Genomic DNA, 27,832 nt, shown 5'->3' with positions numbered 1-27,832 from the left:
AAACAGTAACACGTTGACTAAAAAAAGAAAAAAAAAAAAAATATATATATATATATATATACCCCAACGGATTTTACCACTGCCTCAGAAGTCTGAAACTAAAGTTCAAGAAAAAGCAGGCATCCACAGGCCCACCTTGGAGAACTCCAGACCACCACCCTAAAGTAAGTGACACCAATTTTACGACTTCCCAGTGCCTAGAAAAGTTAGGTTTACACTACACTGTAGTCTATTAAAGGTGCAATAGTCTTATATCTAAAAAAAACAAAAACAACAACAAAAAAAAACGGTGTACCTACTGTAATTAATAAATATTTTATTGCTCAAAATTGCTAACCATCACCTGAGCATTTAGCAAGTCACATTCTTTTTGCCAGTGGAGGGTTTGAAAAACTGCAAGAACTACCAAAATGTGACACAAATAAACAAAGTAAGCAAAGGCGGTTGGAAAAGTGGCACTGACAGACAATTGCCTCAAACCATCAGTTTGTAAAAACGCAGTATCTGAAGTACAGTGAAATGAGGTATGATTGTAAATCCTAAGAGCTACTTTTTCTTGAGTGCAGGACACATCGCCAGATGTCCTGCCTGCATTTGCTAATAGCAAATTCACTACAGCTCTGAGGTTCAAAGTGGTTATTTTCTTTTCTGCATTTTACAGAAAGGAGAAAACTGAGGTCTGGTGGTATTAAATGAGTTGCCCAGAGTCACCCTTTTTCCAAGTACCCAGCAGCATTTGAACAGAGGCAATCTAACACTGCTGCCAAAACTTAATACGTACCCACTCCCTCACAGCAGAGATCTCTACTAGAGGCAATGACAAAAGTAGGTAACGGAGGAAGCCAGTGCATTCAAAACTCGTCTCCTGTCAGGCAGGATGAGGGCATAGGATTGTTCCATTATTGGCTGAAGTAAACAGATACTGTATTTTCTCCACATGCAGCCACCATTCCAGATTCGGGCCAAATACTGAGCTATGTAGCCAATGAGTCCCATCCAAACCAACAGTACATGAGTCAGGCAGATGTGTGATCTAGAATAACCAAGTGCTATTTAAATCAGGAAGTGCCAACACTGAGAAAGGCACGTAGCTAAATGGGTTATTTATTTTGTCAGAGACTGACACTGCACTTGAGTGGACGGACACACTGGGGCCACGTCTGACCAAGTTACATTCTTTTCAGCCCCCGACATCACAACGGTTTCACCTTAAAATTGTATGGAGCTGTGTCATCTTCAAAGCACTTTTATGGACTATTCCCTTATGATGGTCCCAAGAACCTTCAGAAGCAAGAAGGGGAGGCAGAGGGTTCCAGATACAAAGACCAGAGCTTTCCACAAAGTGAGTAATACTTGAATCGAGACTCTGTATCCATCTTTCTACTTATACCTTTCTATTTATACCTTTCTACTATAAGTCTTTCTACTTATACCACAATTTGCAGTAATAGTTTAGATTAATAAGTGCTACACAAAACTGACCATCTTCAAAGGGCCGACCAGTCATTCATTATTTTCGGAGTACCTTAGTTTGGTCCCAAGTAGATATAAAGATAAACAAGAGGTGGTTCCCAGCCCTCAATTGAAAATACCAGCAGGACTGGAAAAGTTATATAAACGTTGACAGAGCTTAGTTATATTTGCACAGAGTTAAAAGTGAATCTGAGATGCTTTTTAAAAAGGCTTTAAAACTGTTCCTTAGACATACTTTCTTCCACTCAGCAGTGGAAACCTAGGTACTCTTGACAGGTATCAGAGCTACATGGATGATTCACAAAGAAGCTTTGACAGATGGCTAGTGATCTGTCCAGGTGAAGGCAGGAGGGGCAGTGAACGGCCACCTGGAAGCCAGGAGACCCACGTGGCTCAAGTGAGGGGTCAGCAGGGAAATAGTGGACGTTCAGCTGAGAAAGGTGGTCTGGGAAGCAAACTTTAGGGACTGTCAAGGACAATTCAGGACTTGATTCTCTAAGCAGTGGGAAGCCATGGAAAGTTCCTGAGCAAGGTAGTGCAACAAGCCAGGAAAACCTATGTCCCTAGAAGGGTGAGTCTGGCAGGGACGATGAAAGAATTTAGAACAAAAAGATGCCTGACAGGGAAGACCAACTGAGGTGTGAGTGAGGGGAGAAATCTGGGAATAAACTCCCCGCAGAGGAAATAGATTGAATCCGATATTATCTCAGCTTCACAGCAGAGAAACGCTAGTACCTTCTCACTGGACTCGGGAACCTGAAATAATCCTGATGCCAAATCTAGAAAAGGAGCTTGAGGTGGGGAAAATGATGGATTCAGGCTTTCATCACAGAAAAATATGCCAATTCTCAACTACAGCATTGCCTAGTATTTTGTTTAAGGATTTAAGTGTAATAATGTATTTAAATAAATACAAGGAGGAAGCATACTCAGTCAAGCCCTTTGGAAACTATTTACCACTGTCCTTTCATTTCGTTGGGAAATACGGAGTGATGAAGACAGATTCACAATAGACTCCTTAAAATAGCAGGCTGCCCTGGAATTTCAAATATTTCTATTTGTAAAAAAGACATCATGTTCATATTTGATAGAATACATTGAGGAGCCCTATAAGTAGACATTTGATCCAGATAAAGTTTCTTTGTGAAAGAAAGACTTAATCGCAAAATGTTCTTTCAGAAAAGGAGACATGATAAGAGCCATCCCGGTAGCCAAAATACAAGTTTCAAATTCCTTTATGAGTTAAGGATTGACTAGGAACTCCCAGCTAAACTGAAACCAACAGAGGGTTTGACCCGACAATGACTAAGATGATTAAACAGCCCGAAAGTTTCAGCGTTGAGTGCATACGGAGTAGGGCTATGAGCTGAGACCAAAGACTCAGAAGTAGGGTTCTATTAAAATAACTCTTGAGAACATCTACCCACTTAACTGAGTTTTGCCTCCACAGGCAAATAAGTTTGTAGGAGAGATAGTTTGTAGGAGGGATACATGGTTTTTTTTCCTGGTGCCAAATACCATAATATACTTTACATGAGAAAGTGTCTTGTCACTTCTATTTTTAAAATGAAATTCTTTAAAAAGCCCCCTGCCTTAGGAGAATACAAAATATCCCTATCTCCAAGCTGCCGAGCTCTAACGAATTTCTAGCTTTATGCGGAAACAAACTTAAAAAAAGACAGGCAACTAGTACTTTCTATAATGTTGTTTTTTAGGTGAAAATGTAAGGTGAGTAAGTAGCTATTGTGCTCCTGGTGCATTTTCTTTACTCTCTGTTGTATGAAATAGATGGAGGGTTTTTGTTTCTAGCCCTTGTCCCAAATAAATACCACTCTACTAAATAAAACACAATATGTATTTATATAGCTATTTAGATAAGCCCACCTTTGAATAAGATCAACAGGCTCACTTCTCAACAGCTGGCATCTCCTTTGGGGATTTAGTGTGGTTGTATTTACACAGAGTTAAGGCCTTTCTAAAGAAAAGTGTACTTTTACCCTGAAACTACGGACAGAGAGATTAAGAACACATCTTCGGGGAATATATATCATCTAGAAAATGGAAACAGTCACAGGCATAGGTTCTGAGGTTTTAACGTATCGTATCTTTAGCTATTTTGCTCTCACCACTGTTATTTCAAGACACTCACTGTGTTCTTTAAAAATTAAGCCATTTGTTAACTTTTAAGATAGGTAGGTGGAAAGCCCTGCCAATTTATATTTCTGGTTATTCAGAGAAAAGAAGCCATTCCAACCTGACCCAGGTAACATGCATAAAAGCAGTAGTGAGAGGACTCTGACTTTTTAAAGGAATCTTTTCCTTGTTCCCAGATTTCACAAATGACACAGTAGTGTTATCTGCACAGAGTGCGGCGGGAGGCTGGGGCTGAGGATGTACAGACTCCTCTTCTGTGATCTAGGTTTGTCTTCCCAGCTAAAGGCCCTCTCGCACAAGCACATTTGGCAGAGACCGCTAAGGCAGGGTCTCTTGACCTACGTTTGGGACCAGATCATTCTTTACTGGGGGTGTATATCCTGTGCATTCACCATGGATATTCAGCAGCATCCCTGGCCTCTACCTGCTAGATGCCAGTAGCACCCTCTCCCCTCAGCATAACAACCAGAAGTGTCACCAGACATGGTCAAATGTCCCCCGGGGCGCAGGGAGAAAATCACCCCTGGCTGAGAAACATTGATCTGTGGTTATCTATTTATCTCTGGTGATGATTTAGATGTACTCGGCCCAACATGAGAGGCTATGCTAGATCATCAGACCTCATCAAAACTTTGGCTGGTGGAAGTAATACTAATTCATGGTAAATATCATCATGCCACCTCTATTCCATGGCTTCCGTCCTCCCTCCGCTGTGGGCGATTCCACAAGTCTAACCTTTGTATCTCTCTTTCACACACACAAATCCTGGCTAATCTTGAGCTTACTCTGCTGACAGTCTATGTGACCTGTCAGATTCAGAGATCACATGTTTCCTGCTCAGAAACCTCAGGGTATTTTATATGCACTTTGTTCCTAGCACTTCATACCCTTTCTTATCGGCAGTCTGCTTCATCCATTCTCCTTGAATACAAATTCCCAGAAGGCAGGCAGTAAGCCCTGAAATTTGATTTGCTCTAAGGCCTTTAATATCACAGGCTCTGTTTACATCTCCAGCTTTGTCTTCTACCATTTCTGGGCCAGACGAGCTGATTCCGCTTCCCAAGGTTGTCCCCTTCGTTCTCAGGTGCCCTACACGCCTGCCCTCCCTAGCTCCTTCCTTCCTACCTGGTAAAGTCAGACCGATGGCTTCTCACGGGCACCATCGCTGACCCCTCGTCTGCTTTGTCCATGAGCCCTTCATTTACTAGAATTTAATTACCCATCTTTCTGAGGAAATTCTGGGCTCCTTGAAAGCAGGACCTGAGTCTAATTATTATGCTACCCTCCAGCATCTAGGACATGCCAGGTACAAATGTGCTAAATTAAAACTTGATAAGTGAACAAACATAGGCAAGGGGCATGTCCTTCCAAAGTACTTTCTGTAAAGGATACTCCATTGTCATTTACCTGACCAACACTGAGAAGAACTCAGCAAACTGCTTTGTCTGCCAGGTGACACAGAGAACATAACTGGTAACAAAACCTTGTGAACTCACAACTTAAAGACAGACCCTGCATCTCACCACACAATCCATAGCCATGAAAGATGTCTGCAATACACACAGTAACTCTTGTCCTTAAATAAGCAAAATCCGATATCTCAGAAAAGATATTTGAGCATCATCAAAAGGAAAAAATATATAGCTTTAAAAAGTAACTGTCTTCCATTCCTAGGCTTTCGTCTTACTAAGTTTTTTTAAAACCGATGTTTAGAAAGCATTCACTTTGACAAAATAAACTAAGTTTCATTGTACTACACATTTATCTCATCTTATCTGAAAACGATTCGGCATTATCTCTTGATAAATGTGTAGAATACGGTTCCTACCACAAAACAGCCTTGTCTATGCCAGTAAACGAATCAAAAGCAAGAATGCTTCACAGCTAAATAGTTTCTGTTTTAGGATCCAAGTAATCACAGCTTTAATCAAATAATTGCCCATTCCTTCTCCCAAATCCCAAATGTGTATGACAGACACATTTCAATAATTCAGGGGGACTTCATAAGTTAATTATAACAAAAAAGCCTGATGGGAGGGAAAAAAAGCTATTTTTCCTCCCTTTTTAACTAGTAAAAGCTATAATTTTATGGAAAAGCAACAAAAAACACCAGATAAGTACCTGTGGTGTGGATTAACAAAAATGCATAAAGATAGTCCAGTGTTTATACCAACATTAATAAGTGCCCCCCCATGTCTTCTCGCCTTGGTTTTAATTTAAATGTAAATTCAAGTAAATTTTATATTTTAGATCCTCTCTATTCTTAGTGACAAATAAGATAAAAGGAACATATCAGCAGAGACTAGGTCTTCCCACATGCCAATTAGCAGCATGATACTGCATAATTATTATGGGATAAAGATTAAGCAGGTAAAGCTAAAAAGCCCTAATCAAAACATATTCAGATAAGGAACAGATAATCAGGGACATATGAAAACAGGCACACATCCTAACTAGAGCCTAAACTACAACTTCCTACACCTCCTCTGTGACTTTGAGCCAATAAACATGGACTGAGCACTGACTATTTGCCAAGCAATGCTAGTGCAGGGAACACAAATATGAAGACACAATTACAATCCCACCTTTCAGGGTTTTGGTATGCTCTGGCCACCAAATGTTGCACTAAAGTTACAGATTTACATAAAGCTCCTTTACTGCCCAATATAGACACTTCTAGTCACAAGTTCCCATGTAAATTTACACTAGTCACATCTCAAATGCTCAAGGGCCACTTGTGCTTAGCGGCAACCAATCATACTGGACACATATACGTCATGCCATATAGATAGGGAGATATATAGAAAGAACGTTTGCGTCATCACAGAAATTCTACTGTACAGACTCTGCTCCGACACCAAATCATTGGTCTCCATCACTTACTGATCCTCTACACTAGGGAAATCATGGACCCTGTGAGCGTGTTTCCTTTGCCACAGACACGACCAAAATGTCTTTCAGTAGAAGAACAGCTAAATAAATTATAACCTGTCCAATATAATGGATGCTGTGGAGCAACTAAAAAAACAGGTCAATAGGTACTAGCACACAAAGAGCTCCACAACCTAATACTAATAGGAATAATGCACATTGGATTAAGAAATATCCAGAGTGATAGCCACTTGTGTAAAACACATTCATACTGAAATCTACCACATTTTCTACAGACCTGTCTTAAATACACAAGTATATGGAAAATATATTGACCAAACCCACAGGGTACCCATAGGGTAGAGGCCAAAAGGGATTTTTCCCATATACAAAATTTAAAACAAGCTAGTTTATGATAAGGTATTAGTATTTCCTTTACTAAGAGACAGATGCTAATAGAAACTATTACCCTATCTGTACTTTCCAGGCATCAATAAAAGTGCTTTGAGTATTGTAAAACGTTACTTAGATATCTAAGATTTTTATATCCAAATATTCTAAACTAGACAGTATAAATACAGTTTGTTATGATTCGTGAGCTCCTGTAGAAGTTTAAAATATACAGAGGCGATGTTGGTTCTGGATAAAATGGCAGAATAGGAAGACCCTGAGCTCACCTCCTCCCGTGGACACACCAAAACTACAAATACCTATAGAACAACTATTTCTGAGCACGACCTAGAGACTAGGACAACATATTTCTACAACGAAGACCATAAAGAAAAAGCCACATCCAAACAGGTACCCAGGGCAGAGATGTGGTCTAGTCAGAACCCACACCCCTGGTGCGGGGACCCTCAGCACGAGGGGTATCACAACCATGAAGCTCCCTGCTGAGGAGCAAAGGGTCCGAGCCCCACATCAACTGCCCCAGCCCGGGGGTCCTGCACCAGGAAGATGAGCGCTTAGAACATCTGGCCTTGAAAACTTACGTCTAGGAGAGCTGGAGGAATGGAGAAAACTGAGACTCCACTCTTGAAGGATTCACACACAAACTCACTTGCTCCAAGTGCCAGTACAGAAGCACCAGCTTGCAAAGTGCCTGTGTGACACAAGAAGGAAATTCATTGACTAAATTTAGGACACATGCCAGAGGGGCAGGGATCTGGTGGAACTTCCTCCAGGGACAGAAGTGCTGGCAGGAACTCTTTTTTTTTTTTTTTTTTTTTTAAACTCTCCTTTTACCTAGCTTGCCCAGCACTGATGTGCACCATTTCCGTAACTCTCCATCTACCTAGCTAACACTGTGTGCCCCACCCCGGCGTTCCCCTAAGACCCTACCCTGCTGTGATCAGTTCCTCCAAAGTAGCTCCTGCGCCCTACCTTCTGGGCCACCTCAGCCATTACCAGTGCCCCTGCAAAATGGTTCTTGCCCCCTACTCCACCCAGCAGCTTGGCCAGCACTGGTGTCCCTCCAAAGCAGCTCCCATTCGGAGAGCTCCGCACACCAGCAGTCTCACAAGAGTCATGATCAGGCCCCACAGCCAGTTGTGTCAGAGATGAGTTCTACACATCAACGTGCCCCATAACGGTCCTGGCCAACCCATGCAACCAGCCAGCCTGGGGGTCAGCCCTGCCCACCAACCAGTGTGTCTGTAGCAGTCAAGACTCAACCATAAAAGGAGGGTGCCTGGCTCTGGTGACCAAGGGTGACTGTGCCACTGGGCCCCACAGGGCACCTTGTACATAAGGCCACTCTTTCAAGACTGGGAGACATAGCTGACATACCTCATATATGTAGTTAGCCAAAATGAGGAGACAAAGAAACACCTTCCAAATGGAAATAAACAGGAAAAAATGCAGAAAAAGAACTAAATGAAATGGAGGTAACCGATTTACCAGCTAAAGAGTTTAAAGTAATAGTCATAAAGACACTTACTGAACAAAGGAGAAGAATGAACGAACTCAGTGAGAACTTCAAAAAAGGGATAGAACTTCAAAAAAAAATCAGAACTAAAGAATATGGTAACTTCTACTCAATACTCTGTAATGACCTGTATGGGAAAAGAATCTAAAAAAGAGTGGATGTATGTATATGTATAACTGATTCACTTTGCTGTACACCTGAAACTAACACAACATTGTAAATCAACTATACTCATTAAAAATATATATATACAGTAACTTAAATGAAAAATACACTAAAGGGAATCAACAGCAGATGTAGCAATACTTAGAAAAGACTCTAAAACAAAAACTGTAAACAGAGACAAAGAAGGACATTACCTAATAATAAAGGGATCAATCCAACAAGGTATAATGCTCATAAATATCTATGCACCCAACAGAGGAGTACCTAAACACATAAAGTAAATATTAACAGATATAAAGGTAGAACTTGACAGGTATAATAGGAGGACATGAACACCCCACTTACATCAATGGACAGATCATCCAGACAAAAAATCAATAATGAAACATTGGCCTTAAGTGACACATTAGATCAGATGACCTTAATAGATACAGTCCACCAAAAAAAAAAGCACACAAAAAAAGTAAACTCAAGATGGATTAAAGACCTAAATGTAAGACCAGATACTATAAAACCTTAGAGGAAAACATAGGCAGAACATTCTTTGACACAGATCACAGCAATATCTTTTTCGATCCGTCTCCCAGAGTAATGGAAATAAAAACAGAAATAAACAAATGGGACCTAATTAAACTCAAAAGCTTTTGCACATCAAAGGAAACCATCAACAAAATGAAAAGAGAACCCACAGAATGGGAGAAAATATTTGCAAATGATTCGACCAACAAGGGATTAGTCTCCAAAATTTACAAACAGCTCATGTGACTCAGTATCAAAAAAAAACCAACCCAATCAAAGGATGGGCAGAAGACCTAAATAGACATTTCTCCAAAGAAGACATACAGAAGGCCAAGAGGCACATGAAAAGATGCTCAACATCACTAATTACTAGAGAAACGCAAAGCAAAATTATGAGATATCACCTCACACCAGTCAGAATGGCCATCATCAAAATATCTGCAAACAATAAATGCTGTAGAGGGGGTGGAGAAAAGGGAACCCTCCTACAATTGGTGGGAATGTAAATTGGTAGAGCCACTATGGAAAACCATATTGAGGTTCCTTACAAACAGAAAAATAGAGCTGCCATATGTTCCGGCTCTCCCACTCCTGGGCATATATCCAGAGAAAACCATGGTTCAAAAGGATACGGCACCCAATGTTCATTGCAGCACTGTTTACAGTAGCCAAGGCATGGAAGCAAACCTAAATGTCCATCAACAGATGAATGGATAAAGAAGATTTGGTACATATAGACAATGGAATATTACTCAGCCATTAAACAGAATGAAATAATGCCATTTGCAGCAACATGGATGGACCTGGAGATTATCATATTAAGTGAAGTAAGTCAGAAAGAGAAAGACAAATATCAGATAATATCGCTTATCTATGGAATCTAAGAAAACAGATACAAATGAACTTATTTACGAAACAGAATCAAAGACTTAGAGAACGAACTTATAGATACTGGGGGGAAGGGTCGTGGGAGGGATAGATTGGGAGTTTAGGCTTGACATGTACACACCTCTATATTTAAAATAGATAACCAACAAGGACCTACTGTATAGCAGCAGGGAACTCTGCTCCGTACTCTGTAATAAGCTAAATGGGAAAAGAATTTGAAAAAGAGTAGAAACATGTATATGTATAACTGAATCACTTTGCTATACACCTGAAACTAACACAACACTGTTAATAAACTGTACTCCAGTATAAAATAAACAGTTTCCTATAAAAGCAGAAAAAACACATACATTTCAAGATCACATGGAACATTCTCCAGGATAGATCACATTATGCCATAAAACAAGTCTCAATAAATTTAAGACAACTGAAATCAAGCACTTTCAACCACCCACAGAGGTATGAAACAAGAAATCAAATTACAAAAAGAAACCTGGATAAAACACAAACGCGTGGAGACTAAACAACATGTTACCAAAAAACCAATTCGTCAATGAAGAAATCAAAGAGGAAATCAGAAAATATCTTGAAACAAATAAAAATACAATTTTCCAGAATCTATAGGACGCAGTGAATGTAGTTCTAAGAGGGAAATTTAGTGATACAGGCCTACCTCAAGAAACCAGAAAAATCTCAAACAACCTAAACTTACCATCTAAATGAATTAGAAGAAGAGGAACAAAGAAAGCCCAAAGTCAGCAGAAGGAAATAATAAATATTAGAGCAGAAATAAATGAAATAGAGGCTAAAAAGAAAATAGACAAGACCAATGAAACTAAGAACTTGTTCTTTGAAAATATAAACAAAATTGATTAACGTTTAGCCATACTCATCAAGCAAAAAAAAGAAAGGGCCCAAATAAATAAAATCAGAAATGAAAGAGAAGTTACAACCAACACCACAGAAATACAAAGAATCGTAAGAGGTCAGTAGAAATAATTATATACCAACAAACTGAACAACCTCAAAGAAATAAACTCCTAGAAACATACATTCTTCTAAGACAATCAGGAAGAAATAGAAAATCTTGAACAAATTGATTACTAGTATTGAAATTGAATCAATAATCCAAAAACTCACAACAGGATACCAAGGGGGAAGGGGGGGTGGGATGAATTGGGAGATTGGGATTGACATAAATACACTATCAATACCAAGTATAAAATAGATAACTAATGAGAACCTACTATATGGCACAGGGAACTCTACTTCATGCTCTGCAGTGACCTAAATGGGAAGGAAATCCACAAATGAGGGGATATGTGTATACATATGGCTGATTCACTTTGCTGTACAGCAGAAACTGACACAGCAGTGTAAAGCAAGTATACTCCAAAAAACAAACAAACAAAAAAAACCCTCACAACAAAGTCCAGGACCAAATGTCTTCAGAGATGAATTCTATAAAACATTTAAAGAAGAGTTAATACTTATCCTTTACAAATTATTCCAAAAAGTTAAAGAGGAGAAGGAATGCTTCCAAACTCATTATCCTTATACTAAAACTATAGACAAAGACTGTACACCAAAAAAAGAAAAAAGAAAGACAATTACTGGCCAACATCCCTGATGAAGACAGAAGCAAAAAACCTCAACAAAATATTAGCAAACCTAATTCAACAGTACATTAAAAAGACCGTATGCCATGATCAAGTGGGATTTATTCCAGGAATTCAAGGATGGTTCAATATCTGCAAATCAATCAATGTGATGCACCACATTTACAAAATAAAGGAGAAAATCATACAGTCATCTCAATAGATAAAGAAAAAGCACTTGGCAAAATTCAACATCCAGTTATGATTAAAAGCTCTCAACAAAGTGAGTATAGAGGGAATGTACCTCAACATAATAAAGGCTATATACAATAAACCCACAGTTAACATCACACTCAATGGTGAAATGCTGAAAGCTTTTCCTCTAAGACGAGGAACAAGACAAGGATCCCTACTATGACGACTTTTACTCAACACAGTGTGGGAAGTCCTAGCCACAACAATCAAACAAGAAAAAGAAATAAAAGTTATCCAAATTAGAAAAAAAATAAGTAAAACTGTCACTGTTTGCAGATGACGTAAGTATAGATTAAAAAAACCTTAAAGACTCCACCAAAAAACTATTAAAACTGATAAGTGGATTCACTAAAGTTGCAGGATACAAAAATCAATATACATAAATCTACTGTATTTCCATAAACTAATAACAAACTAAGAAAAATTAAGAAAACAATCACGTGTGGGATAAGCGAACCCTTATACACTGTTGTTGGGAATTTAAATTGGTGCAGCCTCTATGGAAGACAGTATGGAGATTCCTCAAAATACTAGGAATAGAACTACCATATGATCCAGCAGCTACCCCACTTCTGGCTCTCTACCCAAAGAATACAAAAACACTACCTGGAAAAGAAATATGCACCTCTATATTCACTGCAGCATTATTTACAATAGCCAATATATGGAAACAATCTAACTGCCCATCAACAGATGAATGGATAAAGAAGATGTGGTGTATATATATACAATGGAATATTACTCAGCCATAAAAAGAAGAAAATTCTGTCATTTGCAACAATGTGAATGTATCTAGAGGGTATTATGCTAAGTGAAATAAGTCAGACAAAGAAAGACAAATAACATATTTCACTTATTATATGTGGAATCTAAAAAAATTTTAAGAAAGAAAAAAAAAGAACAACAAACAAAACCAAACAGAAACAGACTCACAGATGCAGAAAAAAAACTGGTGGTCTCCAGAGGGGAGAAGTGTGGGAGGTTGGACAAAATAGGTGAAGAGAATTAAGAGGTACAAACTTCCAGTTATAAAATAAGCCATGGGGATGTAACATACAGCACAGGGAATATAGTCAATAATTTTGTATGGCAACAGATGGTTGACTTATCCTGGTGATCAGTATGTAATGTTTATCCATGTCAAACCACTATGTTGTACACCTAAAACTCCCATAATATTGTATGTCAATGATACTTCAATAAAAACATTAAACATCTTTACAATTGTTAATTAAAAATTAAATAAAATCTACAGAGGCAAGCAACCATTGTTGTTACCTTTCGAAATGAATCTGTGATTAGTGAAGATGAAATAATTCTCTCCTGTGCTAAAACTCATCATGCACCAGCCACTGCGGGGAGATGTAAATAAGAGACCCAGTTCCCATCCTGAAGCAACTTGCAGACTAATGGGAAGCATACATTCGACAAGTTTTTACAACAAAACAACATGCACATCATGAACTGGAAGTATGGGGAGATACAAGAACATATAGAAGATTTGAAAAGAGACTAGGCATTAAGTGGACAAATGTGTGTTGGGGGGATGAAGGCAACGATTCAGGCAATGGATATAGACAGGTGAAGTGCAGAGATGAAAGGGAACAGAAAAGACTCTAGTTTGCCTGGGGTTCAGTAGTTCAAGGAAAAAAGTAAGACTGAACGAGATTATGCAGGGCTTCATCAGCCAAGCCATGGTAAGGAATTTGGATTTCATTTTAAAGACAGTGGAAAGTCACTGAAGTGTGGTTTTAAATATGGGAGTGACGTAATGAGTTGTTTCTGTAGAAGGATCATTCTGGCTACGGCGTGAAACTTGAAAGACGAAGAGTCGTAAGCTCAGCAAAATGTAATTAGGCCCTTAGACTGTGGAGGTGACAGTGGGGTAGAGCAGAGTGGACTGACTGGAGAGAGAGCAAGGAGACAAAATGAGTGTGATCTGGATTCAAATGTATGATCTGGAGCAAATATATACACTGAACTGTCCCAGCTGGGGAGACAAACTTAGCAAATTTTTTTTTTAACGTTAAAGATCCTTACCTTTTTTTTTTTTATAGGCCTACAATCCTTTAAGCCCCAAATCCAAAAAGCTCTGAAAATGGCAAGAATTTCTTTAGAATGGCAGCAATACCTGACTTGAATTAACATGAGGTTCTTCATCTTGCCTTATCCCATCCTGCATGAATATTCATATATTTTACTGTATAAATATTAATATCTGTAATTATGGGGTTAGGTCTGTTAGGTAATAGATGGCATATGCACTATGTTGCCTTAACTAAATCTGACAGAATCTGAATCCAGCAACACATTTGGCCCCCAGGGTTTCTGGTGAGGAATTCTAGATGGGAAATTTTCCACGTTCACTTTCCAGTTTGAAAGGTGGCGGAGATCATGCTGATACATAGCACTGGTATGTATACAATACATGTACACCAAACAGTCTACAAATGTGTGTGTTTGGTAGGGTAGGTGGGATGTGATTAATTATTGTCGACTGTATGATTCTAGAGGTAAGAATGTGTGTGTGTCTTTTAACTGCTGACCTTTAGAAATGCATCAGATAAGACAGGAAGTGTTCATTTTCAGGGAGGTTTCACACCACTGTAGAGAAACTGCTACAAGACTTAACCTCATGCATCTGTCCCCCTGGGGACTGATACTTGTTTCTAACAAGGTGTCTGCTGGAAGGAGCCAGGGGGCATCAAAAGGAATCAATCCCAGGCCTCCACCTACAACCATCAACATTGATTCATTTTTTTTCTAAACCACTGGCACCGTATTCTGCTAGGGGATAGGGAAACAACAAATGAATGATAGCCCAAACTGTTCTCAGGGAACTTGCTCCAGAGATGTTGTATAAATAGTAAACTAGAAATAAAGAGAATATTAGTCTATAACATCAAACACGAGGTGAGAAAACCAGGTTGCTGACTTTCTGAATAGAGTTTTAGAGGAGGCAGAAAAGCATGTCTAGGGAAGAAACTGCTCCAGTGGGTGATATTTGGAGAGAGAGTTGGGCAAGCAGAAATCAAAGCATATCTTCCTGATTGTCCACTAACAGAACTCCTCATTGGTACCTCTTGGGAGACATCATTAATACCCTAGTCATTAAGAAATTTGTGGGGTCATATTTATGTTCATTTTTTAAATGACACTGACATAGTTGACGTAGGTGCAGCCCTAGTTTTCTTTGAGTTGCAAAGACAACAAAGTAGGGGGTTCTTTAGTGTTCGGTCCTTTTGCAACATTAGGGAAACTGACCAGAAAGGTCTTACCTTCAACACAAGAAGGCTGAGCCCGAGTTGTGCCAGCAACCTGTCCTGGGAAGCAAGAACACTTGACCGTTTGTGATCGCTCCTCTATGCGGTTCTTGTTACAGCACCTGTGCACTGCGACCACCTCACAGGTTCCTTGCTTGATTTGTTGGTGACCTGGTGGATAACAGGGGAGCAAAACAGACCCAGTGCTGTTAGGAAGAAATGAAAGTACCAAAGATGTGAATGATGCCATGACTACGTTTCCCAATTCCATGTATACTACGTTTATGAATCCTTTTTGTTTGTTTTGATGTAAATTTAAACTTATATAAAGGTGGCAAGAATAGTGCAAAAAACTCCTATAAAACTGAGGTATACGGAAATTTGGCTTCCAGGACCTTTAGCCCCTGGTATCACACCAATGGCTATGCTATGTTACTTACATGGCAAAAGAGATTTTGCGGATGTAATTAAGATTATTAATTGGTTAAGTTTAAGAGAGGGAGATTATCCTGGATTATCCATGTAGAGCTAAGGTGATGAGCCCTTCAAAGCAGAGAGATGAAGCAGAAGGTGAATTCAGATTTAAACCATGAGGAGGACTCAAAGCACCATTGCTGGCTTGAAAATGGAGGGGCCAAGAGTCAAGGAAATGGAGACTTCAGTCCTACAACCACAAGGGACTGAATTCTGCCAAAAACCTGGATATGCTTGGAAGCAGATTCTTCCCCAGGGTCCCCCATAAAGGAAGGCTCTCCTGCTGATACCTTGGTTTTAACCCAGAGAAACCAGCCAAACTGTGCCAGACTTCTCACCTACAGAAACAAGCCGCTAAATTTATGGTAATTTGTCACAGCAACAATAGCAAACTGATATAAGACCTTTTACCTAGATTCCCTAATTGTTAACATGTGACCTCATTTGCTTTATCAGTCACTATCTTTCATATATTTTTCTGAGCCATTTGAGAGTAAGTTGCAGACATGACACTCCTTCACCCCTAAATACTGTGTATTTCCCAAGAATAAAGACTTTCTCTGACATAATTAATGAATTCAGGACATTTAACATTAATACAATGCTATTAATATAACTGACAATCTACAGTCAAATTTTTCCACTTGTCCCAAAAATGTCCTTTAGAGCCATTTCCCCCCCTGCTCAGGATCCAATGCAGAAGCCTACATTATATTTAGTTCACATTTCTTTAGCCTTCTTTAATTAGAAACTATTCCTCAGCCTTTATCTTTCTTGACCTTGATATTTTTAAAGAATACATGTCAATTATTTTGTACACTGTTTCTCAGTTTGGAGTTGTCTGATGTTTCCTCCTGATTAGAGTCAGGCAATGCACTTTTAGCAGATTACCCCAGAAGTGACACCATGTTCTTCTCAGTGCATCATATCAGGAGGCGCATAATGTCATTTATCCAGCTTTTGGTGCTGTTACTTTTAATCACATGCTTAAGGTGGTGGCTGCCAGGTTTCTCCATTTCTAAAGGTACTATTTTGCCCTTTGTAATTAATAAGCATTTTAAGGGGAAATATATTCAAACTATGTTAACACCCCACTCTTCAAACTGTGACCCACTATTTTTAGCATCCATTGATGACTTCCACCAGAACCAATTATTAATATGATGGTTGCAAAACTGATTCTATATTAATATTCAAATTATCTCAGATCTAGACAGGAGGAGCCCCTTCATACTGGCAGCTGTGTCATTTTGACATATCCCCATTATGCTTTGAGATCTTAACTAACTTTCTGGCTCAAAAGATGTGCCAGATTTTCCCTGCCCTCATCAGTTTTCTCCAAGGAGCCCTGACTGTTTTTAGTGGGGCTTCAGATTTAGAAACCAGGACTTTGGCACAAAGGTTTATTCATTGCTACCAGGGAGTGATTTGGGGCTGAGAGGGCAGATAGACCTAGGAAGTGTGTGTGTGTGTGTGTGTGTGTGTGTGTGTGTGTGTGTGTGTGTGTGTGTGTGTGTGTGTGTGTGTGTGTGTGTGTGTGTGTGTGTGTTGGGCTGAGAGGGCAGATAGACCTAGGAAGTGTGTGTGTGTGTGTGTGTGTGTGTGTGTGTGTGTGTACAGCATAAGTCCACAGTGTTAAGTCCACACTGGCATCTCCAGTTCCATCCTAGCACCACAGGTTCTCACTGCTCTGACCACAATTCTGTATTTCTACCTCCCATCGCCAACAAGGATAAAACTGACTTCCATAGTCCTGTAACAAACAGAAAATGGTTTACGTTTAATTTATATTGGAGTCCATTTTATCCGTTAGGAGTCTTTGAACAATGGAAAGTGATCTAAGCTCACTTAAGCCAAAGAGAATTTATTGGAAAATTATCAGGAGATTGTAAAACCAAGAGAGAACTTAGCTTCACACTAAGTGGACCCATTCTCATGGCTGGACCTGAGGAAATGATTCCACTCCATGACTCTGTCGTTCTGTTCAAGGTCATGTCAGCTGTGGCAGCCACCGTCTAAGATGGTCCCTAATGCTCCCTGCCTCCTACTGTCCACACGTTTGTGCAGTCCCTTCCCACATGGTACCAGGGTTGGTCTTTATGACCAATAGCGTGCAGAGGAAATGATGATATGTCACTTCCAAAATTAGGTGGTCACCCTTTCTGTGCCTTTTGGATCACTCACTCAAAGGAAACCATGGGATAAGTGGCCCTATAAAGGGGCCCTTGTGGCAAGGAACTGAAGTCTCTTGCCAACAACCCTGTAAGTGAGCTTCTAGGTATATTCCCTCCTACACCGCACCAGCACTGGTCTGTGTGCCAGTGCCAATAGCACACATCAGAAGTGATGGTTTATCACTTCGACAGTCAGGTTATAAAAGACAGTGGTGCAGTCCCTTGCTTGCTCATCAGTCACTCTGGAGGAAATCACGCTGTGTGCTGCCATGAGTGAGTTTGGAGGTGGATCCTACAGCCCTAGTCAAGGCTTCAAAGACTACAATCCCAGCCAACAGCTCAACTGCAATCTAACAACCCTGAGTCTGGACCACCCAGCTAAGCCATTCCCAGATGCCTGCTGCTCAAAGACTGTAAAATAATATATAGTTGACCTGTGAACGATGCAGGAGTTAGAAGCGCTGACCCCACACACCCAGTCGAAAACCTGAGTATAACTTATGGTTGACCCTCCTTACTTGTAGTTATGCATACATGGATTCAGCCAACCACAGGTCGTGTGCTACTACAGTACATATTTATTGAAGAAAATCATAGTATAGTGGACCTGCACAGTTCAAACCTATGTTGTTCAAGGGCCAACTGTTTGTTGATTGTTTCAAGCATCTAAGGTTGGGGCTAATTTGTTACACAGCAATGGATAACTAATACACCAACTCTGGTTATACCAAGATGGAAAGACTTACTTTGCTCTGATAAAAAAAAATACAATGGAAACAAGATTGTAGAGGCAATGTTTAGAAATTATTACTGAAAGGCAAGCTTTTCAGGCACCCTTGAGCACCCTCATGATTTTCAGATATACCATTAACATATATATTGTTCTGTGAATTACAAGAAATCTCATCTACTCATTAAAACAGGTTTCCCCAAGGATTCCCACAGGTTAATGCTTTGCTTGGTTTCTGCTGTTTGGTGTATGTGCTTCGAATAACAAAGCTCCTTTTTAAAATTCTGTATTTCAGATTTTTAATCCATTAAGATAGACCTTCTACAAAGTAACCTCTATATCATGGTGAATTTTTTCTGGCCCTTCCCTGTCATACTATCTTAAATGGTGGAAGCAAAATCCAATTAATGGTGAGAACAAACACTAAGGCAAAGTTTCATTTGTAAAATACATAAAAGCGGAACCAGTACCCAGAGAGTCAAATTGCCAGCATGAGAGAAAGTTTTCAATCCACTACAGAGGAAAACATAAATGTGAAAGGAGTAATTAAAACTATAAACCTAATTAAATGTTCGCAAGAAGAGTGTTGATTTCCCATAGGTTGTTGTGTACAACTGTAAAAAAGTAAATAAGTAAAAAATAAAGAGTAATTACAATGTCAGTAAAGTAGCATGGGACTTTAGCACCAAGTAAGTGGAAAAGTGAGGACTGGGGAGAGTTCGTGGGGAGAGCCTTTCTGTAGTTTCCAATTGCAAATAAGCACTTCAGGTCAAACAGTCCTGGACAGGTAATGAGTAGCCACAAGGGGGAAGAGGGGTGGCTGGGATGAATTCATCCTCAGTCTTCTCTCAGTGACCACCCTCCGTTGGCCATTGTCTCAGTTTGCTCAGCAGCCACAACAAACTACCACAGACTGGGTGGCTTCAACAACAGACATTTATTTCTCAGAGTTCTGGAAGCCAGAAATCCAAGATCAAGGTGCTGGCCAATTCAATTCCTGGTGAGAGCTCTTTTCCTGGCTTTAAACAGCCTCCATCTTACCATGTCCTCACATGGCAGAGAGAGAGAGAGAGAGAGAGAGAGCGAGCACGCGCTCTGGTGTCTCTTCCTTTCTTTCCTAAGGACACCAGCCCTATTAAATTAGGGCCCACCTTATGACCTCATTTAACCTCTATCACCTCCTCACAGACGCTCTTTCCAAATACAGTCACATTTGGGGGTTAGAGCTTCAACATATGAATTTGGTGGGTGGTGGGGGCACAAACACTCGTCTGTCTGTAACAGCCATCATGCCTTAATTAGATTTTTAATGGTCCTAGAGAGTCTATATTGAAAGCAGCTCTAAAGCTCATTAAGAAAATAAAAGAAATACGCTTTAGTAACTTCCTAGAATAGTCAAGAAGTGATGTGAACATTCATTAATATTATAGTTTGCTTAGAATTTTGTTGCTATTTAGATAACCATCCACAAATGCAAATCGTTTTTTTTTTCCTATTCAATCTTGTCTCTGAATAATCAGCTTGCCTGCTCTCGAATTTTATTCATTTATATAGCACCAACTATGGTACTTCATTGATTTTTAAGATACATATTTTAACATGTCAGGATGTGTCACAACTGATAGCATCTTACCATTATAATTGGCATTGCTTTTCTTTCTTTGAAATACACAAAACAGCAGTGTATTTCACAATTGACAGCATCTTAGATTTGATAAAATATGGTAGGTTGCAGGCACTCTTCTAAACTTTCTACAAATATTCTATGTAATCTTTTAAAATGCTACAATACAGGCACTATTTTTATTCCTATTTTACATTTAATAAAATGTCCAGAAATTTATTTGCACAAGTTAACACAACTAGAAAACAGAAAGAGAAGAGATTCAAACCCAGGCAGTGTCTATGCTCTCACAGCAGAAAGTGTAGTAGCTATGGTAGCTAATATTTCACCAAGTACAGCCAAAATAGTATCTCTACCTCAGCAAGTCACAAGATATGGCTCAGTTTCCCACATAAACATCTTTTCTACTTGGTAACAATGTTTGTGTGGCTCCATTTAGACAGTCTTTCTAGAAATGTGTATACTGTTGACATGTGACAATAATCTTTGAATAAGGATGTGCCTCGTTTCTCTGTAATCTTTGTTCCTGGCACAGGAGATGGGTTCTGAGAAACAGGTACTTAAAACTGCTGAAGGAATGATGGCAGAAAATAGGGATCCAGTGTGGGCGATGCACAGAAATCACTGATTATACATGCTTGAGCAGCTCGTGTGTTAACATTGTATTAGTCAGAGTTCTCCAGAGAAAGGGAACCAACAAGATGTGTCCAAGGGTGGACAGATTCATGATGCAGTAAGAGCTGATGTTTCAGTTTGAGTGCAAAAACAAGAAAAGATACATCCCAGTTCAAAGCCTGGAAGAATTCTCTCTTATTCAAGGAGAAGGTTAGGCTTTTTGCTCTATTCAGGCCTTCAGCTGATTGGATGAGGCCCACCCATGTTAGGGAGGGCAATCTGCTTCACTCAATCTGTAGATTCAAATGTTAATCTTATCCAAAACACCCTCACAGAAACACCCAGAATAATGTGTGACTGGGGACCCCACCAGTCAAGTTGACATGTAAATGTAACCATCGTAAACATCATACAGCTATGTAGTATAGTGTTGCTGGATGAAAAAAAAATGAAAGTAGAAAACAGACAAGAAACTAGTGGCTTACTTCTCTAAAGACATACAAAAGAGATGCCTTGTTCAATAAGCTTAGTACCAGAAAGTGGCCACTTCAGGTAAATTCACTTAAAACAAAGATGCATTTTCTCTCTTAAACAGCAGGGAACATTTCAGTTGGAGATCTGTCTTGAAAACTACAGCTAAATACATATACATAAGACCTGTGCAGTAAGTGAGAAGTTGTAGCTGAAATCTCTCATTTCTCTTACTTTAGAGCTTCAAGGTGTGAATTGGAGTATATACAAATGAATTATCCAGAAGTGGAGCCAGATTCACTGGACAGAAACTGGCCAAAGAGGGGGGAAAAAGAAAACTGTCCTTTTTTTGCTGTTAACCCTTGTCAGTTTCTGGGCCATTTTCCTTCCAGTTTTCTCTGGGCAGGTAGATGGAAGCATATTTATTTCTACTTATTTAACCAACACTTTCATACAGTATACTATGTGGCAGACACTATTCTCAGTGTTCTTGGAGACATATTTTATAAGTGGGGAAACTTTAAACTTCCTTGATTCCTTTCCACACTTCTGAACTTGCAATCAGGTTATATATGTTCTTTTCAAAAAAGGTGACTTAAAATTAATATTGGCAGAATTGTAAAATTTAAGATGCCTGCTTCCTCACTCACCTGAATAACTGATGTATATAACATTAAAAGAGTTATGACAATCCTTACAAAAAAAATTGATTGCTTTGGAATTGCTACAGAGGATGGATTAACTTTATCTGCTTAAATACATATCTTTTTTTCTTATTAAATATGCTTTTAAACTGAAACCATTTCCACTAAGATCAGGAACAAGACAAGGTTGCCCACTCTCACCACTATTATTCAACATAGTTTTGGAAGTTTTAGCCACAGCAATCAGAAAAGAAGAAGAAATAAAAGGAATCCAAATCAGAATAGAAGAAGTAAAACTGTCACTGCTTGCAAATCAAATGATACTATACATAGATAATCCTAAAGATGCTACCAGAAAACGACTAGAGCTAATCAACAGATTTGGTAAAGTAGCAGGATACAAAGTTAATGCACAGAAATCTCTTGCATTCCTATACACTAATGATGAAAAATCTGAAGGAGAAATTATGGAAACACTCCCATTTACCACTGCAACAAAAAGAATAAAATACCTAGGGATAAACCTACCTAAGGAGACAAAAGACCCGTATGCAGAAAACTATAAGACACTGATGAAAGAAATTAAAGATGATACAAACAGTTGGAGAGATATACCATGTTCTTGGATTGGAAGAATCAACATTGTGAAAATGGCTCTACTACCCAAAGCAATCTACAGATGCAGTGCAATCCCTATCAAACTACCAATGGCATTTTTCACAGAACTAGAACAAAAAATTTCACAATTTGTATGGAAACACAAAAGACCCTGAAAAGCCAAAACAATCTTGAGAAAGAAAAACAGAGCTGGAGGAATCAGGCTCCCTGACTTTAGACTATATGACAAAGCTAGTCATCAAGACAGTATGGTACTGGCACAAAAACAGAAATACAAATCAGTGGAACAGGATACAAAGCCCAGAGATAAACCCACTCATATACGGTCACTTTATCTTTGATAAAGGAGGCAGGAATATACAATGGAGAAAAGACAGCCTCTTCAATAAGTGGTGCTGAAAAAACTGGACAGCTACATGTAAAAGAATGAAATTAGAATACTCCCTAACACCATATACAAAAATAAACTCAAAATGGATTAAAGACCTAAATGTAAGGTCAGACACTATAAAACTCTTAGAGGAAAACATAGGCAGAACACTCTATGACGTAAATCACAGCAAGATCCTTTTTGACCCACCTCCTAGAGAAATGGAAATAAAAACAAAAATAAACAGGACCTAATGAAACTTAAAAGCTTTTCACAGCAAAGGAAACCATAACCAAGACCAAAAGACAACCCTCAGGATGGGAGAAAATATTTGCAAATGAAGCAACCAACAAAGGATTGATCTCCAAAATTTACAAGCAGCTCATGCAGCTCAATATTAAAAAAAAAAAAACAACCCAATCCAAAAATGGGCAAAAGACCTAAACAGACATTTCTCCCAACAAGATATACAGGTTGCCAACAAACACATGAAAGGATGCTCAACATCACTAATCATTAGAGAAATGCAAATCAAAACTACAATGAGGTGTCACCTCACACCAGCCAGAATGGCCATCATCAAAAATCTACGAACAATAAATGCTGGAGAGGGTGTGGAGAAAAGGGAACCCTCTTGCACTGTTGGTGGGAATGTACATTGATACAGCCACTATGGAAAACAGTATGGAGCTTCCTTAAAAAACTAAAGATAGAACTATCATATGACCCAGCAATCCCACTACTGGGCATATACGCTGAGAAAGCCATAATTCAAAAAGAGTCATGTACCAAAATGTTCATTGCAGCTCTATTTACAATAGCCAGGACATGGAAGCAACCTAAGTGTTCATCGACAGATGAATGGATAAAGAAGATGTGGCACATATATACAATGGAATATTACTCAGCCATAAAAAGAAATGACATTGAGTTATTTGTAGTGAGGTGGATGGACCTAGAGTCTGTCATACAGAGTGAAGTAAGTCAGAAGGAGAAAAACAAATACCATATGCTAACACATATATATGGAGCCTAAGAAAAACAAAAAAGGTTCTGAAGAACCTAGGGGCAGGACAGGAATAAAGACGCAGACGTAGAGAATGGACTTCAGGACACAGGGAGGGTAAGCTGGGACGAAGTGAGAGAGTGGCATGGACATATATATACACTACCAAATGTAAAATAGCTAGCTAGTGGGAAGCAACCACGTAGCACAGGGAGACCAGCTCGGTGCTTTGTGACCACCTAGAGGGGTGGGATTGGGAGGGTGGGAGGGAGACGCAAGAGGGAGGAGATATGGGGATATATGAATACGTATAGCTGATTCACTTTGTTATACAGCAGAAACGAACACAACGGTGTAAAGCAGTTATACTCCAATAAAGATGTTAAAAATTTTGTTTTTAATAAATAAATAAATATGCTTTTAAGAAAAGTTGCAAACAGCAGGGTAAATAACTATTTGTCCCAGTGCAGTCAGGGCTTTCCCACTGTAAAGGAGGTAAAATATAAAACCACATTTGCAGTAAAAGTTCTTCGGCTGAAACTACTTGAAAGCTGATGGAGAGACAGAAGGCATCAGATTAGGGTGACTTTTTCTTTATTCTATTATTTCCCTTGAATCCTTTTCCTTTTGTTTAAATCCTTTTTTCCCTTCCTCCTCCAGCCCAGCACAAGAAAATACACCCTCAGAGAGAAGCATCACACTCCAGTGATCTTAGAAGGCATTTATTTGATTTGAGTGGGGTATTCTCTATGGCATTCTCAGCCTCCCCCCTCCATGGAAGCAAAACAGAGGAAACAAAAGGCTGAAAACAAGATTTCATGAAATGAAAGCAGAGAATGAGGCTGTGGCTAGTCACCTGCCTTTGGGAAACATGCCCAGTATTCCTAGTTGTGCTTCCCTTATAATTCTCAACTTTCTTCCCCTATCCCAGCTCCAACTTGGCTTTTTGTCAAAAGGAGAGACGTCACATAAGTTAAGACTATGGTAGCCATGGGACCATCAGCTGGACAAACATGGTAACTTAGCTGTGCAGACAAATATCCTCTGAGCCCCTACCATGTGCCAGGCCCTCTGCTGGGGTTGAGGACACAGTAGTAAAAAAGAGAGATGCTTCTGGCCTCAACAAGTAGAGATACCAAATGGAAATATCTAACGATTCTCCTAAGGTGGAAATGGAATTCTTCCCTGTTGGTAACCAAGGGGAGAGCCCTGGACTTGGAGTCAGAATTGCTGAAATGGAATGCCAGCTTCCCCACTTGGAGAATTCCACTGAGTAATTCAATCTCATTTTTCTGATACACAACTAGTACATTATCTGTCACACGTGATGGTTATGAAGTTTCAATTAAAGTGCTTAATGAATGAAAAGTGTTTAATTGTGATTAATACTTACACCATAGATGTTGAATAAATGACTTTGGGTTTTTTGTTTACATATTTCTTCAATAAATATTCGTTGAGCACTTGCTTTGTGCCAGACACATGGAAAGGTAACACTGAACAAAACAGGACAAAAAAATCCTCTTCCTCAAGAGTCTTTCATATTTTTGTGATGAAAGAAACACAAAGCATGAAATATGGAATTTAAAACAGGGAGGCCCTAAGAAACTAAACACGTCAGTGTGAAATTAAAGCAGGTGAGAGACTGTTACTCGCAGATATCTGAGGGAAAGAGGCCCTTTACCCGGAGCTATGTGAGAGAAGGGAAGATTAGTAGGAGATGATGTCTGAAAGATAACGCAGGGTGAATGGGCAGGTTACCCAGAGCCTCATGGGTCACCGTGAGGCTCACAACCGGATGGGAAGCCCCTGGGAAGTCTGAACTTAGGATGACCGGATATGACAAATATTTGTAAAGGATCTACTGTAATGAGCACAGACTAACGAGGAACAAGGATGCAAGCAGGGACACAGCTCCTGTCACCATAACCCAGGGAGAGGTGATGATGGCTTGGTCCAGGTGGTAGCAGTGGAGATGTAAGACAAGGTGGCATTCTGGATATATTTAGAAGGCAGAGGTGACAGGATGTGTTGATGGGTTAAATGTACGATGTGAGAGGAGGACAGGAGTCGATGCAGACTCTGAGGTTGTTGCCTTCAACAACGAGAAGGGTAGGGCTGACTCTTAAATAAAAGAAGGCAAACCAGGAGCTTGCTTGTTAGGTGTTAGGTTCCTAACTGAAGAATGTCAAAGAGGCAGTTAGATTAGACGTCTGAGTCTGGAGTTTAAGAGAGAAGGCTGGTTTCAAGCTAGACATCTGTTCATCATTAGAATATGTGGATGGTATTTAAAGCCAACACACTGGGTAAAAATCCCCAAGGAAATAACTGTAGCTGGAGAATTTTTTTAAAGGTTCATTTCAATGCTAAGAGTTTAGGAGAAGAGAAGCAGTGGCCAGTGGCCTAAGAAAAGAACCAAGGAGGAACGTGGGGTGCTCTGCAAGCCCAAGGGACAAAGGTTTCAAGGATAAGGGAGTGGTCGTGTTAACTGCTGTTCTGAGTTCAAGTAAGATGAGGACCACTGGACACTGCAGTATTCAGGTCAAGGGCGGCCTTCACAAGAAAAGTATCAGAAAAACAGTGGAGGCAAATCATGACTGGAATGGGTTTCAGAGAAAGCATACAGTGAGAAATTGGAGACAATAATTATAGCTAGAAATTGTGGTGTAAAAGGAAGAAGAGAAATGAGACTGTATAGGGTATATAGATGTTAGCAATCTTTTTTTTAAGATATGAGAATTTACAGCAAACATGTATGCTGTTGGGAAAAATCTGATAGAGAGGGAAAGCTGCTAGAGAGATGTCTGAGTAGGTAGGAGGTAATGGGTGGAACCTAAATGAAGAGGCAGGCATTTGATAGGAGCACAGACAGTTCATTTCTAACCCTCCTCTTGCCAATTTTCTGTGTGCCACCCTTGTGCTGGGTAGTCTATATGGAAGCTGTGTTAACTGCTATGTGAGTATTCATTAACATCATCAGAATAAAAAAATATGCCTAGTCACACATAAAACTAGTCCCCACTCGGGGCTTCCCTGGTGGCGCAGTGGTTGAGAGTCCGCCTGCCAATGCAGGGGACGGGTTCGTGCCCTGGTCCGGGAAGATCCCACATGCCGCAGAGCGGCTGGGCCTGTGAGTCATAGCCGCTGAGCCTGCACGTCCGGAGCCTGTGCTCCACAACAGGAGAGGCCACAACAGTGAGAGGCCTGCGTACCGCAAAAAAAAAAAAAAAAAAAAAAAACTAGTCCCCACTCAACACAAGGGACTGTCCTGTCAAGGCTGTCAGCGAGCCTCTCAGCGACGGTCCAAAACATCCTATGATGCAAATGTTACAAAGGATGAAGAATTTCATAAGGTCATTGAAAGTGACATAGTAGAGCTGCTTGAATACCACTCAAAGCCATTCACTGAGAATATGGCAGATTTAGCCCAATAATTAAAGAGGAGAAAATCACCTGAAAAGACTTCACAAAAGAGAATAGCTGAAGTGGCAAAGGGCTAAAGAGCAGCTCATGGGGAAATTGGGGAAGCTTCTGAATGCTTTTGTAGACAGTTATGATCATGCGGCAAAAGGCAATGATAAAATAAAAGATAATCCATTACACTATGTTACAATTTTTCCCTGAAAAGCCATATCTAATCCAGTCTAAGAATTATATCCCAACTACCTTTCCCTTTCCTGCCTAAGACCTTCCACCTGCACTCAAAAAATACAACTTTCCTCCAGAAAAATTTCCCATCTACCTGGAACGCTGTCTTTGTGGGGAGAACTATTTTTATCCTATTCTTATAGATACTACAAATACAATTTTTCAATAACTGATTAAAAGTCAAAACAATAATATGTTCTAACATCAACACAACCCAGCCACTTACCTTAGTTTTTAGAATATCTAAAAATCTCCCATACTCAGTCAGCATTCCTAATTCATCTTAAGAAAATTTTTCTTCTGACATTATTCAAAATGATACACCTATTCTATGGACAAAACGTT

At 39.6% G+C, this 27,832-nt stretch overlaps 1 protein-coding gene and 1 long non-coding RNA gene across 9 annotated transcripts in view; one reads left to right on the top strand and one right to left on the bottom strand.

Annotated features, from left to right (window-relative positions):
* Positions 1 to 27,832, bottom strand: part of TAFA4 (TAFA chemokine like family member 4) — a 128,223-nt gene that overhangs the window by 10,079 nt on the left and 90,312 nt on the right. For all 8 annotated transcript variants that reach the window (XR_014016886.1, XR_014016887.1, XM_081246516.1 and 5 more), the window contains one exon: positions 15,129 to 15,284. Coding sequence is in view for 6 of the 8 variants with exons in the window: in XM_081246516.1 (XP_081102642.1) it covers positions 15,129 to 15,284 (156 nt within the window). In the remaining 2 variants the exon portion in view is untranslated. The remainder of the gene's footprint in view (positions 1 to 15,128; positions 15,285 to 27,832) is intronic.
* On the top strand, positions 87 to 26,504 carry LOC308623811. Its single transcript, XR_014016888.1, has 3 exons — positions 87 to 164; positions 1,185 to 1,342; positions 24,500 to 26,504. It is a non-coding gene; the product is annotated as an uncharacterized lncRNA (long non-coding RNA).

This window comes from Mesoplodon bidens, assembly GCF_964165515.1.
Source record: "Mesoplodon bidens genome assembly, chromosome: 10".
Lineage (NCBI taxonomy): Eukaryota > Metazoa > Chordata > Mammalia > Artiodactyla > Ziphiidae > Mesoplodon > Mesoplodon bidens.
The sequence above is the reverse complement of the archived record's forward strand: the minus strand, read 5'-3'. Positions and strand labels throughout refer to the sequence as shown.